The following is a 16,188-nucleotide window of genomic DNA, read 5'->3' on the forward strand; positions in this document are numbered from 1 at the left end:
GCCGCTCTTGAAAAAAACACCAGACATCAAATATAAAATACTTTATTACAAAAACACAAACTATGTACAGCGGAAAAGTTGACACGTCCTGAGAAGTGCATCTGATTGGTCCGTCACAGTGAGGGTGGAGGCGGAGCTTGGCACCGTTTGGCAGTTGGACGTTCAGTTGCATCTTCGTCTGCTCTTCGGCCTCGTTTTCTTGTTGAAGCTGCTGATGCTTCTGGCTCCGCCTCTTCCTGTGGTGGGTGGAGTGACAGTTAGAGCCAGAGAGAGCAGGTGTGTGTGTGTGTGTGTGTGTGTGTGTGTGTGTGTGTGTGTGTGTGGTTACCATGGCAGCGGCAGTATCAGGATACATGAGTTTATGAGCTTTGTTCTGCATCTCTGGGTCCTGAAGAGAAACAGTGAAGGGCTGAGCAGGAGATGGACTACATGTCCCATAATGCACTGCACCACATGTCCCATAATGCTAAGGAGGGAAGCTCCGCCCCCTTTGTCCAAATATGGTCACTTTTGGCACAAAAATCCAACAACCAAATCAAAGAAACAAATGGTTTCAACATGACGTCCTGTTTCCAACATCGGAGGGTTTAGGCCCCTCCCCCTGGTTTAGGCCCCTCCCCCTGGTACCTGTAACCATGGATGCTGCAGAGCCTCTTGGATGCTCATCCTGTGGGTGGGGTCCACCACCAGCAGCCTCCGCACCACGTCCTTGGCTGTGACACAAACACTAGTGTCAGTCTGAGTCTGTTTCTGATCAGGATCTGATTCTTATTGATCATGTAAACCACAGGTGTCAAACTCCGGTCCTCGCGGGCCGGTATCCTGCATGTTTTAGATGTTTCCCTCTTCCAGCACACCTGACGGTCGTTATCAGGCTTCTGCAGAGTTGGATGATAGGCTCATCATTTGAATCAGGTGTGTTGGAAGAGGGAAACATCTAAAACATGCAGGATACCGGCCCTTGAGGATCTGAGTTTGAGACCCCTGATGTAAACGGTCTAATGTGATCTGATCTGATAACAGCAGTAATCTGATTACAGTCAGATGGGTTTGTCTTCATACGTGTTTCCAGGTTCATCTGAACATGTGGAGAAAACAGGAAATCACAGGAAACAGAAGAACGGAGACGACCACAACAGGAAGTGGGATTCTACGACACTGGACTCAAACTAAACCGAACGAAAAGTGAACGAACAAATGAACAAAACTTCTCCTGTCGCTACGAACACACGAATTCTGAAATAAATCCGATAATGGACTGAAACGTCGTAACCAGGGTTTATGGATTATCCTGTTTACGAAGTGACAGTAAACACATCCCATCTGATCAGTAACAGTGATTGGAATTATATCGTCATGGAAACGGGGTCAATGTGACCAGGTTCATGGTGTGTGGGTCACATGACCAGGATGGCCCCGCCCCTCAGAGCAGGGGGGGCGTTACCTTGATCAGAGACGTGTCTCCACTTGGACTGGACCATGGTGAACTCCCCACGGATGATCTGGTCCCGCACTGACTCCGCCTCCCGACCCTTCTGCTGACGACAGAAGGTCTCATGGAACGGAGGATAACCACCCAGACTGACAGACAGACAGGTGGACAGTTAGACAGGTGGACAGACAGACAGGTGGACAGTTAGACAGGTGGACAGACAGACAGGTGGACAGTTAGACAGGTGGACAGACAGGTGGACAGACAGGTGGACAGACAGGTGGACAGTTAGACAGGTGGACAGACAGACAGGTGGACAGACAGACAGGTGGACAGTTAGACAGGTGGACAGACAGACAGACAGGTGGACAGTTAGACAGGTGGACAGACAGGTGGACAGTTAGACAGGTGGACAGACAGGTGGACAGTTAGACAGGTGGACAGTTAGACAGGTGGACAGACAGGTGGACAGACAGGTGGACAGTTAGACAGGTGGACAGTTAGACAGGTGGACAGACAGGTGGACAGACAGACAGGTGGACAGTTAGACAGGTGGACAGACAGACAGGTGGACAGACAGGTGGACAGTTAGACAGGTGGACAGACAGACAGGTGGACAGTTAGACAGGTGGACAGACAGACAGGTGGACAGTTAGACAGGTGGACAGACAGACAGACAGGTGGACAGTTAGACAGGTGGACAGACCGGTGGACAGACAGACAGGTGGACAGACAGGTGGACAGACAGACAGACAGGTGGACAGTTAGACAGGTGGACAGACAGACAGACAGGTGGACAGTTAGACAGACAGGTGGACAGTTAGACAGGTGGACAGACAGACAGACAGGTGGACAGTTAGACAGGTGGACAGACAGACAGGTGGACAGACAGACAGACAGACAGGTGGACAGTTAGACAGGTGGACAGACAGGTGGACAGACAGACAGACAGGTGGACAGTTAGACAGGTGGACAGACAGACAGACAGATGGACAGTTAGACAGGTGGACAGACAGGTGGACAGTTAGACAGGTGGACAGACAGGTGGACAGACAGACAGGTGGACAGACAGACAGGTGGACAGACAGACAGGTGGACAGTTAGACAGGTGGACAGACAGACAGGTGGACAGTTAGACAGGTGGACAGACAGACAGGTGGACAGACAGACAGACAGGTGGACAGTTAGACAGGTGGACAGTTAGACAGGTGGACAGACAGACAGACAGGTGGACAGACAGACAGGTGGACAGTCAAACAGGTGGACAGACAGACAGACAGGTGGACAGTTAGACAGGTGGACAGACAGACAGACAGGTGGACAGTTAGACAGGTGGACAGACAGACAGACAGGTGGACAGTTAGACAGGTGGACAGACAGACAGGTGGACAGTTAGACAGGTGGACAGACAGACAGGTGGACAGTTAGACAGGTGGACAGACAGACAGGTGGACAGTTAGACAGGTGGACAGACAGACAGGTGGACAGACTGACAGACAGGTAGGTGGACAGACAGACAGGTGGACAGACTGACAGGTGGACAGACAGACAGACAGGTGGACAGTTAGACAGGTGGACAGACAGACAGACAGGTGGACAGACAGACAGGTGGACAGTCAAACAGGTGGACAGACAGACAGGTGGACAGTTAGACAGGTGGACAGACAGACAGACAGGTGGACAGTTAGACAGGTGGACAGACAGACAGACAGACAGACAGACAGGTGGACAGTTAGACAGGTGGACAGACAGACAGACAGGTGGACAGTTAGACAGACAGGTGGACAGTTAGACAGGTGGACAGACAGACAGACAGGTGGACAGTTAGACAGGTGGACAGACAGACAGGTGGACAGACAGACAGACAGACAGGTGGACAGTTAGACAGGTGGACAGACAGGTGGACAGACAGACAGACAGGTGGACAGTTAGACAGGTGGACAGACAGACAGACAGATGGACAGTTAGACAGGTGGACAGACAGGTGGACAGTTAGACAGGTGGACAGACAGGTGGACAGACAGACAGGTGGACAGACAGACAGGTGGACAGACAGACAGGTGGACAGTTAGACAGGTGGACAGACAGACAGGTGGACAGTTAGACAGGTGGACAGACAGACAGGTGGACAGACAGACAGACAGGTGGACAGTTAGACAGGTGGACAGTTAGACAGGTGGACAGACAGACAGACAGGTGGACAGACAGACAGGTGGACAGTCAAACAGGTGGACAGACAGACAGACAGGTGGACAGTTAGACAGGTGGACAGACAGACAGACAGGTGGACAGTTAGACAGGTGGACAGACAGACAGACAGGTGGACAGTTAGACAGGTGGACAGACAGACAGGTGGACAGTTAGACAGGTGGACAGACAGACAGGTGGACAGTTAGACAGGTGGACAGACAGACAGGTGGACAGTTAGACAGGTGGACAGACAGACAGGTGGACAGACTGACAGACAGGTAGGTGGACAGACAGACAGGTGGACAGACTGACAGGTGGACAGACAGACAGACAGGTGGACAGTTAGACAGGTGGACAGACAGACAGACAGGTGGACAGACAGACAGGTGGACAGTCAAACAGGTGGACAGACAGACAGGTGGACAGTTAGACAGGTGGACAGACAGACAGACAGGTGGACAGTTAGACAGGTGGACAGACAGACAGACAGACAGACAGACAGGTGGACAGTTAGACAGGTGGACAGACAGACAGACAGGTGGACAGTTAGACAGGTGGACAGACAGACAGGTGGACAGACTGACAGACAGGTAGGTGGACAGACAGACAGGTGGACAGACTGACCGTACCAGACAAACAGCAGGACTCCCAGACTCCATGCGTCCACTGCCAGGCCGTAGCCGGTGGTGGAGGCGTGGGTGAAGACCTCTGGAGCCAGATAGGAAGGAGTCCCACAGAGGGTCCGCATGAGGACCGCCTCCTCCAGGATCCTGGACTGGTTAAAGTCTGTCAGCTGAGGGACGGACAGACAGACAGACAGATGATGGGTTACAGAGGATGAAGGTGAGGACCATTGTCTGTTCATGGGGTTCCAGGTGAGGAGGTTTCAGAGCTGGTTTTGTGGCTGAACTAGTGGACGATAACTGAACATGGAAGCCACAGACTGCTGGTGTAAAAAAAAAAAAAAAGAGTCTAAAAATACTTGTGTGTGGAGTAAAAGCTAAATATGTGTTGGATTATAAAGCAATGAGAATTTGATATAGTGACTTATTCTGCCATATTTGAGTTGTTGTACTGAAGTTTGGGCCAACACACACATATGAGGAACACAGAGCCAGGGTTTTTAGGACAGAACAGAGCAAAAAGAATCCTGTCTGATGTGAACTTCAGGGCACATACACATGCATTTATGAAATCAGGATTGTTTCAGTTGACAGAGTTCGCTGAATTCAGGACATTGCTGATTGTGTTTAGAGTCAGAAACTGACTTTTTCTGCAAAACTGCAGATTATTTGTTTTAGTTTGACAGGATGAAAAACACAGAAGGTTTAACTTAAAACAGCAAAGAGTTCAGACTAATGTGAAGTAAACGTGTGTTTGTGTCGTGGGTGTCAGGATGTGGAAGAGAAGAGCTGCACAAATATTTATCAGTTTAAGAGGTTGTATAAGGAAAGAACAGAGAAGTGTTATAACAGCATGAAATGAAAGAATTGAACATATGGATGTTGGATTTGTTTTATTTGTACTGACTGTCATGTAAAGGTATCTGATGGAAGCAGATGTTTGGACAAAGGGGCAGGGATTAGACGTGTTCTTCACCCTGCTCCTGTCCAGTCACTTAGATTGGAATGAATGAATGAATAAAATGAACTGAAAGGATGAGGACGGTCCTACCTTGACCAGACAGACGTCTTCACTGGAGGACAACAGGACGTTCTCTGGTTTCAGGTCTCTGTGGATGATGCCGTTTCCATGGAGATACTGAAACCACACATTCAGCCAATGAGAGGAGTTTCCCGTTTACTGTCCGTCCAGTTTGAACGAGTGTGTGTTTGGTTTGACTGTGGAGCCTCATCAGTCCAGCTCTGACCTACAGGTGGACTTAGATTTAGACCGTCCACCTGTAGAGGGACGAGGACGCACAGGTGGGCGGAGCACGGAAACCCAAACACACACCCACAAAGTCCCAGACTAACCCTGACCACCTCACCTGGACCGCCTATACCCGTTACCATAGCAACTGCTCACCTGGACCGCCTATACCCGTTACCATAGCAACTGCTCACCTGGACCGCCTATACCCGTTACCATAGCGACTGCTCACCTGGACCGCCAGCAGCATCTGATAGAAGTAGAGTTTGGCCACAGGTTCCTGAAGCTGCTGCTGAGATTTGACTTTATTAAAGAGTTCACCTCCTTCCATCCTGAAGAACACACACACACAAACAAATACACACACACACACAAACCACTGAGACACCTGCACTTTATACCATTATTATCCCTTTATTTACTCTTTATTTACCCTTTGACCCTTTGTTTGCCCTTTATTACCCCTTTATTTGCCTTTTTAACCTTTTCTTAACCCTTTATTAAACACTTCATTACCCCTTTCTTAACCCGTTATTACCCCTTTATTTACCCTTTATTTACCCTTTATTACCCCTTTCTTAACCCGTTATTACCCCTTTATTTACCCTATATTACCCCTTTCTTAACCAGTTATTACCCCTTTATTTACCCTTTATTACCCCTTTCTTAACCCGTTATTACCCCTTTATTTACCCTTTATTACCACTTTCTTAACCCGTTATTACCCCTTTATTTACCCTATATTACCCCTTTCTTAACCCGTTATTACCCCTTTATTTACCCTTTATTACCCCTTTCTTAACCCTTTATTACCCCTTTATTTACCCTTTATTACCCCTTTCTTAACCCGTTATTACCCCTTTATTTACCCGTTATTACCCCTTTATTTACCCGTTATTACCCCTTTATTTACCCGTTATTACCCCTTTATTTACCCGTTATTACCCCTTTATTTACCCGTTATTACCCCTTTATTTACCCGTTATTACCCCTTTATTTACCCGTTATTACCCCTTTATTTACCCGTTATTACCCCTTTATTTACCCGTTATTACCCCTTTATTTACCCGTTATTACCCCTTTATTTACCCGTTATTACCCCTTTCTTAACCCGTTATTACCCCTTTCTTAACCCGTTATTACCCCTTTCTTAACCCGTTATTACCCCTTTCTTAACCCGTTATTACCCCTTTCTTAACCCGTTATTACCCCTTTCTTTACCCTTTATTACCCCTTTCTTTACCCTTTATTACCCCTTTCTTTACCCTTTATTACCCCTTTCTTTACCCTTTATTACCCCTTTCTTAACCCGTTATTACCCCTTTATTTACCCTATATTACCCCTTTCTTAACCCGTTATTACCCCTTTATTTACCCTTTATTACCCCTTTCTTAACCCTTTATTACCCCTTTCTTAACCCGTTATTACCCCTTTCTTAACCCGTTATTACCCCTTTCTTAACCCGTTATTACCCCTTTCTTAACCCGTTATTACCCCTTTCTTAACCCGTTATTACCCCTTTCTTAACCCGTTATTACCCCTTTCTTAACCCGTTATTACCCCTTTCTTAACCCGTTATTACCCCTTTCTTAACCCGTTATTACCCCTTTATTTACCCGTTATTACCCCTTTATTTACCCGTTATTACCCCTTTATTTACCCGTTATTACCCCTTTATTTACCCGTTATTACCCCTTTATTTACCCTTTATTACCCCTTTCTTAACCCGTTATTACCCCTTTATTACCCCTTTCTTAACCCGTTATTAAAGGTTGAACTCACAGCTCCAGTACGATGTAATAGGATTCTTCGCTTTGGTAGAAATCCAGTGTTTTAATGAGACACGGCTGCAGACCAGAAGAAAAACACAACAAAGACCACAGTCAATTAAAGGTCGGATTAAAGGAGCAGTCGGTCCACATCGCTTCCCGTTTCACACTCACGTGGTCGATCCTTTGCAGAATCTCTATCTCAGTCGTGGCGTTCCGGGTGGCGGTCTGCGATTGGACGAAAACAGGTCACATGATCAGCATGGAAAGACGACAAAAACCACATAAATGTGAAGTCAAATCATCAGGTTCATGTTCAGTCTGCAGCCAAATGTGGTCCTGAATCTGACCCAGACCACTGTCGTATGTGGTCCTGAATCTGACCCAGACCACTGTCGTATGTGGTCCTGAATCTGACCCAGACCACTGTCGTATGTGGTCCTGAATCTGACCCAGACCACTTTCATATGTGGTCCTGAATCTGACCCAGACCACTGTCGTATGTGGTCCTGAATCTGACCCAGACCACTGTCGTATGTGGTCCTGAATCTGACCCAGACCACTGTCATATGTGTAAAACCTGCTGTGGGCGGAGCCTTCCTCTTTGTCAGTTTTCTCTATAAAATAATGTTTAAACTCATCAGACTACAGAGAACGTCACAGATTCGTCTGAATAAAAGTCCAACTCACGCCCTCCGACTGGAAATTCTTCTTGTTGATGATTTTGACGGCGACCTTCTTGCAGGTGGATCTCTCGAAAGCCAGTCGGACTTCACCGCACACTCCTCTAAAACACAGGAAGTCCATGTGAGGACACATGGGGGCGGAGTCACAGACGGTAGACCACACCCCCACACCCTCACATTTATTTGAATATGGGGACAGTTTAGCTCAGATGGACCATGGAAAACAGACGAGTGTGCTCCACCAATTAGAACTGTTCAACACACAGCCCCGCCCACATGAACTAGCCCCTCCCTCTACTGCCAAGGTTAACCAGGGAAAGTTTTTTACTGGGTAATTTAGGTGGAAACACACTGAGGTTTTACAGAATCCAGGATAAATGATCAAAGTTCCTGAGGCATAAAAGAGGCTCTAGTCAGCTGATCAGTAACAGGAAGTGACATCACAGGTGTGGTATGAGGTCAGACTTACGTGCCGATGCGACGGGTCAGCAGGTATTTGTCATTGAGGTCTTTGGGTAAAGTGGACTGGACGTCCGACATGAGGTCGATGAACACAAACACTGCAACACAACAACACAACAGAGACATCAAAGACCTGGACCTGGACCTGGACCTGGACCTGGACCCAGACCCGGACCCAGACCTTTAGTGTCATGTGTGCACTCGTTCTCTTTTCCTCTGCTCCCTCAGGTTCTTTTCATGTCAGTTCAACCCGTCAGACCTTTAACAGAACCGACCTTTGAACCTGTCAGACCTTTAACAGAACCGACCTTTGAACCTGTCAGACCTTTAACAGAACCGACCTTTGAACCTGTCGGACCTTTAACAGAACCGACCTTTGAACCCATAGGACCTTTAACAGAACCGACCTTTGAACCCACAGGACCTTTAACAGAACCGACCTTTGAACCCGTCGGACCTTTAACAGAACCGACCTTTGAACCCGTCGGACCTTTAACAGAACCAACCTTTGAACCCACAGGACCTTTAACAGAACCGACCTTTGAACCCATAGGACCTTTAACAGAACCGACCTTTGAACCCGTCGGACCTTTAACAGAACCAACCTTTGAACCCACAGGACCTTTAACAGAACCGACCTTTGAACCCACAGGACCTTTAACAGAACCGACCTTTGAACCCGTCGGACCTTTAACAGAACCAACCTTTGAACCCACAGGACCTTTAACAGAACCGACCTTTGAACCCGTCGGACCTTTAACAGAACCAACCTTTGAACCCACAGGACCTTTAACAGAACCGACCTTTGTTGCGTTCTTCAGACAGAGACAGGACGGCGTTGTTGACCAGAGGATGTTTACGGTTCTGTCCGATCAGTTTCCCGTCAACAAAAGTCCCATTGTTACTGTAGTCCTCCACGAACACCTCACTGTCCTCCTGAGAAGGACAACCAGTAAACAAGACGTAAACAACAGGTAAACAACAGGCAGACAACAGGTAAACAACAGGTAAACATGGCGCTCTGACCCTGTAGATCCTAAAGTGCTTCTTGCTGTAGATTAAGAACTTCTTGGATTTGCGTTCTTCTGGATCTCCCAGGACGTAGTCACTCTGGTTCTTGTCCCGTCCAAACACATACTGGTCCTCTATACAGTCTGCAAACAAACAGACAAACAAACAGCTTGTAGTCCTCAGAGTTCGGTGTTATTGGTGTGGTCAGTAAATCTTTGATCAAAGAGAAGAAATGAATGTGGACGGAAAAACAAGACAAACTACGTCCAACACCGTCCCCGGTTCCAGACTCACCGTGGGCTCTGAACCCTTGGGCCATGGGCAGCAGGCGGCCCCAGGGCCTCACCTCAGGTTCGGGCTCTTCAGGGACGGACGGCAGGGGGACGGGGATGGTGTCCACGCTGCTCAGGGTCCCGGACCCACTGGACGACTGGCTGCCCGACGTGGGACCGCTGGACGAACTGGAGCCCGGCTGGGACAGGGACTTGGACTGAGACAGGGACTGGGTGGACGGGGTGGACTGGGCCTGGGATGGAGACAGGGTGGACTGGGCCTGGGACTGGTCCCCCTCATTTGAGACTTCCTCGTTCATTTACAAAGTCTGCAGATCAGAAGAAGAGACAGGTTTGTGTTCACAGAGACGTCACAGTCAGGAACTTGTCCATATGTGACCTGGATCTGACCCAGACCGCTTTCATATGGGGTCCTAACTCTGACCCAGACCGCTTTCATATGGGGTCCTGGTCTTCACCTACACAGGTCATGGTTTGATTATGTCTAATGACCAGACTCTGCTTTAAAACTTCATTATTTAACAGTTTTTTTGGGATTTTTCCACATATCGAAAAATAATGACAGGAATAAAAGTTTCCTGCAGAGGTATCAGGGTAAGGTCTTCAATTCGGCATTACAGTAAAACTAAACAACAACACCCAGTTTCCATGGAGACTTCATGAACCATGACCTACCGTCAACACCACTCATTGTCGTAAACGTTCACGTCAACATAAAATTAGACGGTTTTTTAATGGAGTTCGTTCATGTGTTTTTTTTTGTTTGTTTGTTTGTTTTTTCTGAAGCTGAAGCGTCAAACTGACCCTGAACCTGAACCTGGACCAGAACCAGGGCGAACCCCCCCCCCCCCCCACACACACACACACACACACACACACACCACCAGGACCAGAAACCTGAACCCACACGACCTCCATCCGCCTCGCCCTGCACCGCCGGACCGGGCCGGGCCGAGCCGTGCAGGTCCAAGTCGGACTCACCCACCGGTTCTGGTTCTGCAGCCGGTTCCGACTCAGCACAAAACTAAGCCACCGACGGGAACACGCGTGGACGCTTTTTACCGGGATCCCGCCGGAAACGCACCCGCCTGTTTCTTTCAGCGTTTCCCTGTGACGTCACGGCTCATCTCAGCCAATGGGAAGTTAGAGTCTGTACCACGTGACCCCGGTGTGTTTCCGGGTTTGGATCTGAGGACGGAGTGGAGACCGGATGACCGATCATGTCCAAACCGAAGAACCGGACCCTGATCATCACGGACGGTGAGTTCTCCTCCTCCGGGTCCGGTCTCACCTGGGCTCCGGTACTGGTTCTGGTTCTGGTCCAGTCCGTTCACAAAGAACACAAGAAAACAAGTGAACAAATGTGGACATGTCAGTGGGTGTGAAAGACCTGGACCTGGTCCGGACCGGCGGTTCCGTGGTCCTCGGTGAAGAACCTGGTCTTGACTGATCTGTTTCATGTTCAGGACCAGGACCAGGACGCTGAACCCAAAAACACAGCAAACATAAGCTTTATGGTCCAGGACCAGAACCACATGTGTCTGATCAGGTCCGTCTGTCAGGTGGACCAGAACCAGAGACCATGGTCCTCCTGAAGCTCAAAGTCCAGGCTTGTACTCGGTTCTGTCAAACCCATGTTGTGTTCCGGTCCATGAGCTGGACCAATGAGAACCTGGACCAATGAGAACCTGGACCAATGAGAACCTGGACCAATGAGAACCTCCACAGACATAAATAATGACAAATACAACGATGACAAAACGTACATTTGTTTGAGTGAAAAACACAACAGGACAAGACGAACAAAAATGAACAAAAATGAACAAAACAACGAACAAAAGTCATGTGACCTTAATCTGTGCGCAGATGAGGAGGTTCAGGCTGAGGAGCTGAACCCGTTCTCCTTCAGGGAGTTCCTGCGCTGGAAGAACCAGGAGGAGGAGGAGGAGGAGGAGCAGAAGAAGGTAGGTGTGGCCTTAATGACACATGTGTAATAAAGGCTGATGGTTGTGATCATTAAGTATGACATCATCAGCGTACAGTCCCATCTGGACTGGTCCACTTCAGACTGGGTCACATGTGTTTCCTGTTTGTCAGAGGTTCGATGCAGATGTGACAAACTTGACCTTTGACCCTGAAGTCAGGAGCTGTTTCTTCTCAGAGCCCTCCCTCAACCAATCAGGGCCTCAGGTAAAATGACATCATCATCTTCATCACCTCCTCCTTCCATGAATCCACTGTCAATGTAAACCACACCCACATGTTCCTCGTCTGTCCAATCAGGATGACGAGACAGACTGGGGGCGGAGCTTCCAGTCATATGGCGTAGATAGCACGTCGTCGCTCTGCACAGAGGAAGAGGAGGAGGAGGAGGAGGAGGAGACCAGGTGAGGAGGTGTTTGTGTGTTAGTTTTTCATGAGGAGGAGGAGAAAGAGGAGGAGCAGGAGGAGGAGGTGTTTGTGTGTTGGTTTTTCATGAGGAGCTTTAATCTGGACCAGTTTGATCCACACAGGTTCACCTCCCAACCTGAAGGAGGAGGAGCAGGAGGAGGAGGAGTCGAGAACTATGAGGGCGATGATGAGACGTCTGTTGTTGAACCCGCCTCCTCGTCCAGCAGGAGGAGGAGTGGGCGGAGCCACATCCAGCAGGTGATACAAACAGATGTGCTTCCTGGTTTTCTGTTTCCATGGCGATAAGTAGATTGTTGCGGTTTATTGTTCGTGTTATGTTGTAAATGAACGTGTGTGTTTTTGTCCGACACCTCCTGCAGCTGAAGGAGGAGAACATGGCGCTGAGGAGGACCATAGGGGAGCTGCAGAGGAGGTCAGAGGTCAGCGAGCACAGGTCAGCCAGCGCCGGCCAATCACAGCCCGTCAGAGCCACGCCTCCCGTGTGACACTGAGTGCCTACCCATCATGCATCTGTGCATCTCCCCTCAGGGTGTCTGATCTGTCTGAGGAGCTGCTGCAGAGGAGGCGTCAGGAGGAGCAGGAGGCGCGAGACCTGGAGAGCATGGTCCAATCTGTGGAGCAGAACCTGAAACTGATGACGGTGCGTTCACTGACGCTCAGGAACAGAACCTGAAATTGATGACGTTGCCTTCACTGACATTCAGGAACAGAACCTGAAACTGACGACGGTGCGTTCACTGACGCTCAGGAACAGAACCTGAAATTGACGACGGTGCGTTCACTGACGCTCAGGAACAGAACCTGAAACTGACGACGGTGTGTTCACTGACACTCAGGAACAGAACCTGAAACTGACGACGGTGCGTTCATGACACTCAGGAACAGAACCTGAAACTGACGACGGTGCGTTCACTGACACTCAGGAACAGAACCTGAAACTGACGACGTTGCCTTCACTGACGCTCAGGAACAGAACCTGAAACTGACGACGGTGCGTTCACTGACGCTCAGGAACAGAACCTGAAACTGACAACGATGTGTTCATGACACTCAGGAACAGAACCTGAAACTGACGACGGTGCGTTCACTGACGCTCAGGAACAGAACCTGAAACTGACAACGATGTGTTCATGACACTCAGGAACAGAACCTGAAACTGACGACGGTGCGTTCACTGACGCTCAGGAACAGAACCTGAACCTGACGACGTTGCCTTCACTGACACTCAAGAACAGAACCTGAAACTGATGACGGTGCGTTCACTGACGCTCAGGAACAGAACCTGAAACTGACAACGATGTGTTCATGACACTCAGGAACAGAACCTGAAACTGACGACGATGTGTTCATGACACTCCGGAACAGAACCTGAAATTGACGACGGTGTGTTCACTGACACTCCGGAACAGAACCTGAAATTGACGACGGTGTGTTCATGACACTCAGGAACAGAACCTGAAATTGACGACGGTGTGTTCACTGACACTCAGGAACAGAACCTGAAACTGACGACGTTGCCTTCACTGACACTCAGGAACAGAACCTGAAACTGACGACGGTGCGTTCACTGACGCTCAGGAACAGAACCTGAAACTGACGACGGTGCGTTCACTGACGCTCAGGAACAGAACCTGAAACTGACAACGATGTGTTCATGACACTCAGGAACAGAACCTGAAATTGACGACGGTGCGTTCACTGACGCTCAGGAACAGAACCTGAAATTGATGACGTTGCCTTCACTGACACTCAGGAACAGAACCTGAAACTGACGACGGTGCGTTCACTGACGCTCAGGAACAGAACCTGAAATTGATGACGGTGCGTTCACTGACACTCAGGAACAGAACCTGAAACTGACGACGTTGCCTTCACTGACACTCAGGAACAGAACCTGAAACTGACAACGATGTGTTCATGACACTCAGGAACAGAACCTGAAACTGACGACGTTGCCTTCACTGACACTCAGGAACAGAACCTGAAACTGACAACGGTGTGTTCACTGACGCTCAGGAACAGAACCTGAAATTGATGACGGTGCGTTCACTGACACTCAGGAACAGAACCTGAAACTGACGACAGTGCGTTCACTGATGCTCAGGAACAGAACCTGAAATTGATGACGGTGCGTTCACTGACGCTCAGGAACAGTCAGCTGTGGGACACAAAGACTGAGAAGAAAAGACAGACTGGAGGAACACCAATATACGTAGTATTAAATACTAATACTAATACTACTACTACCAATAATAATACTGATAGTCATAATAATATTAATACTAATACTACTACTACTACTACTAATAATAATAATACAAGTGTGTGTTTGTGACAGAAACGTGCGTTGAAGGCTGAGAACACTGTGTCCAAACTGAAATTGGAGATTCAACAGCTTCAGGTGAGACACATATTGATTATTGGTCATGTGATCAGTGGTTTGGGTGGGACAGGTTTAATGGTGGGGTTCGCTCATATGTTTTTGTCTTTCAGACTCAGGTGGAGGCTCTTCATTTAGAGAACGACAGTCTGAAGGCGGCAGAGTCAGAGGTCGTCATGACGATGAGGCAGAACGCTCAGATGGCGTCAGAGTACCTGAACAAGACGGTTAACCACGCCCACATCTCCATCCAGTGAGGATCAGCTGACACGCTGTCTGTCTGTCTGTGTCTGTCTGTCTGTGTCTGTGTCTGTCTGTGTCTGTATCTGTCTGTGTCTGTGTCTGTATCTGTCTGTGTCTGTCTGTGTCTGTCTGTGTCTGTGTCTGTCTGTGTCTGTCTGTGTCTGTCTGTCTGTGTCTGTGTCTGTGTCTGTCTGTGTCTGTGTCTGTCTGTGTCTGTCTGTCTGTGTCTGTGTCTGTCTGTGTCTGTCTGTGTCTGTCTGTGTCTGTGTCTGTCTGTGTCTGTCTGTGTCTGTCTGTGTCTGTGTCTGTCTGTGTCTGTCTGTCTGTGTCTGTCTGTGTCTGTCTGTGTCTGTCTGTGCCTGTGTCTGTCTGTCTGTGTCTGTGTCTGTCTGTCTGTGTCTGTCTGTGTCTGTCTGTGTCTGTCTGTCTGTGTCTGTCTGTGTCTGTCTGTGTCTGTCTGTGTCTGTGTCTGTCTGTGTCTGTCTGTGTCTGTGTCTGTCTGTGCCTGTGTCTGTCTGTGTCTGTCTGTGTCTGTCTGTGTCTGTCTGTGTCTGTCTGTCTGTGTCTGTCTGTGTCTGTGTCTGTCTGTCTGTGTCTGTCTGTGTCTGTCTGTGTCTGTGTCTGTGTCTGTCTGTGTCTGTCTGTGTCTGTGTCTGTCTGTGTCTGTGTCTGTCTGTGCCTGTGTCTGTCTGTGTCTGTGTCTGTCTGTGTCTGTCTGTGTCTGTCTGTGTTTGTCTGTCTGTATAATTCCTCACATTAATAATCCTGTGGTTGTTTTGAACAGTTGTTTGACTGTTGTTGTTGTTGTTGTTTACTCAGTCAGCTGATGGGAGAGGCTCAGACTCTGCGCCTCGTATCACAGCTGCTGCAGTCCATTGACAAGATCTCCTACATCAACCCAGAGTCCTGAACAAGGAGTCCTGAACCCGGAACCTGGACTTCAGAACCTGGAGTCTGGAACCTGGAGTCCTGAACCTGGAGTCCTGAACCCACAGTCCTGAACCTGGAGTCCTGAACCTGGAGTCCTGAACCCACAGTCCTGAACCTGGAGTCCTGAACCCACAGTCCTGAACCTGGAGTCCTGAACCTGGAGTCCTGAACCCACAGTCCTGAACCTGGAGTCCTGAACCTGGAGTCCTGAACCCACAGTCCTGAACCTGGAGTCCTGAACCCATAGTCCTGAACCTGGAGTCCTGAACCCACAGTCCTGAACCTGGAGTCCTGAACCCATAGTCCTGAACCTGGAGTCCTGAACCCATAGTCCTGAACCTGGAGTCCTGAACCCATAGTCCTGAACCTGGAGTCCTGAACCCACAGTCCTGAACCTGGAGTCCTGAACCCATAGTCCTGAACCCATAGTCCTGAACCTGGAGTCCTGAACCCACAGTCCTGAACCTGGAGTCCTGAACCCACAGTCCTGAACCCAGAGTCCTGAAC

At 49.0% G+C, this 16,188-nt stretch overlaps 3 protein-coding genes across 4 annotated transcripts in view; 1 reads left to right on the top strand and 2 right to left on the bottom strand.

The window, feature by feature from the left end:
- LOC115416102 (rap guanine nucleotide exchange factor 1-like) overlaps positions 1–5,498 on the bottom strand; it is a 34,538-nt gene extending 29,040 nt beyond the window's left edge. The window contains exon 1 of the mRNA XM_030129810.1: positions 5,493–5,498. The gene's annotated coding sequence lies outside the window, so the exon portion shown is untranslated. The remainder of the gene's footprint in view (positions 1–5,492) is intronic.
- On the bottom strand, positions 27–10,836 carry chek2 (checkpoint kinase 2). 2 transcript variants are annotated; one of them, XM_030129813.1, is made up of 15 exons: positions 10,702–10,836; positions 9,718–10,024; positions 9,439–9,566; positions 9,216–9,348; positions 8,420–8,510; positions 7,955–8,051; positions 7,439–7,492; positions 7,278–7,342; positions 5,727–5,826; positions 5,297–5,383; positions 4,252–4,415; positions 1,445–1,581; positions 628–713; positions 329–388; positions 27–236 (listed from the first exon to the last, which is right to left on the bottom strand). In XM_030129813.1, exons 2-15 carry the CDS (start codon positions 10,013–10,015, stop codon positions 114–116), a joined length of 1,623 nt encoding a protein of 540 aa, XP_029985673.1. In that variant the 5' UTR covers positions 10,016–10,024; positions 10,702–10,836; the 3' UTR covers positions 27–113. The 2 variants fall into 2 exon arrangements, with proteins under 2 accessions (XP_029985673.1, XP_029985674.1); XM_030129814.1 differs by having other exon boundaries at positions 10,698–10,836.
- Positions 10,837–10,865: 29 nt separating this feature from the next.
- On the top strand, positions 10,866–16,021 carry entr1 (endosome associated trafficking regulator 1). The gene is made up of 10 exons (XM_030129815.1): positions 10,866–10,976; positions 11,583–11,680; positions 11,814–11,906; positions 12,000–12,103; positions 12,230–12,365; positions 12,488–12,561; positions 12,657–12,768; positions 14,467–14,529; positions 14,622–14,761; positions 15,571–16,021. The coding sequence occupies exons 1-10, from the start codon at positions 10,937–10,939 to the stop codon at positions 15,659–15,661; spliced, it is 951 nt and encodes a 316-aa protein (XP_029985675.1). The 5' UTR covers positions 10,866–10,936; the 3' UTR covers positions 15,662–16,021.
- The last annotated feature ends 167 nt before the right edge of the window (positions 16,022–16,188 follow it).

The sequence above is a fragment of the Sphaeramia orbicularis genome, unplaced genomic scaffold (genome assembly GCF_902148855.1).
Source record: "Sphaeramia orbicularis unplaced genomic scaffold, fSphaOr1.1, whole genome shotgun sequence".
NCBI lineage: Eukaryota > Metazoa > Chordata > Actinopteri > Kurtiformes > Apogonidae > Sphaeramia > Sphaeramia orbicularis.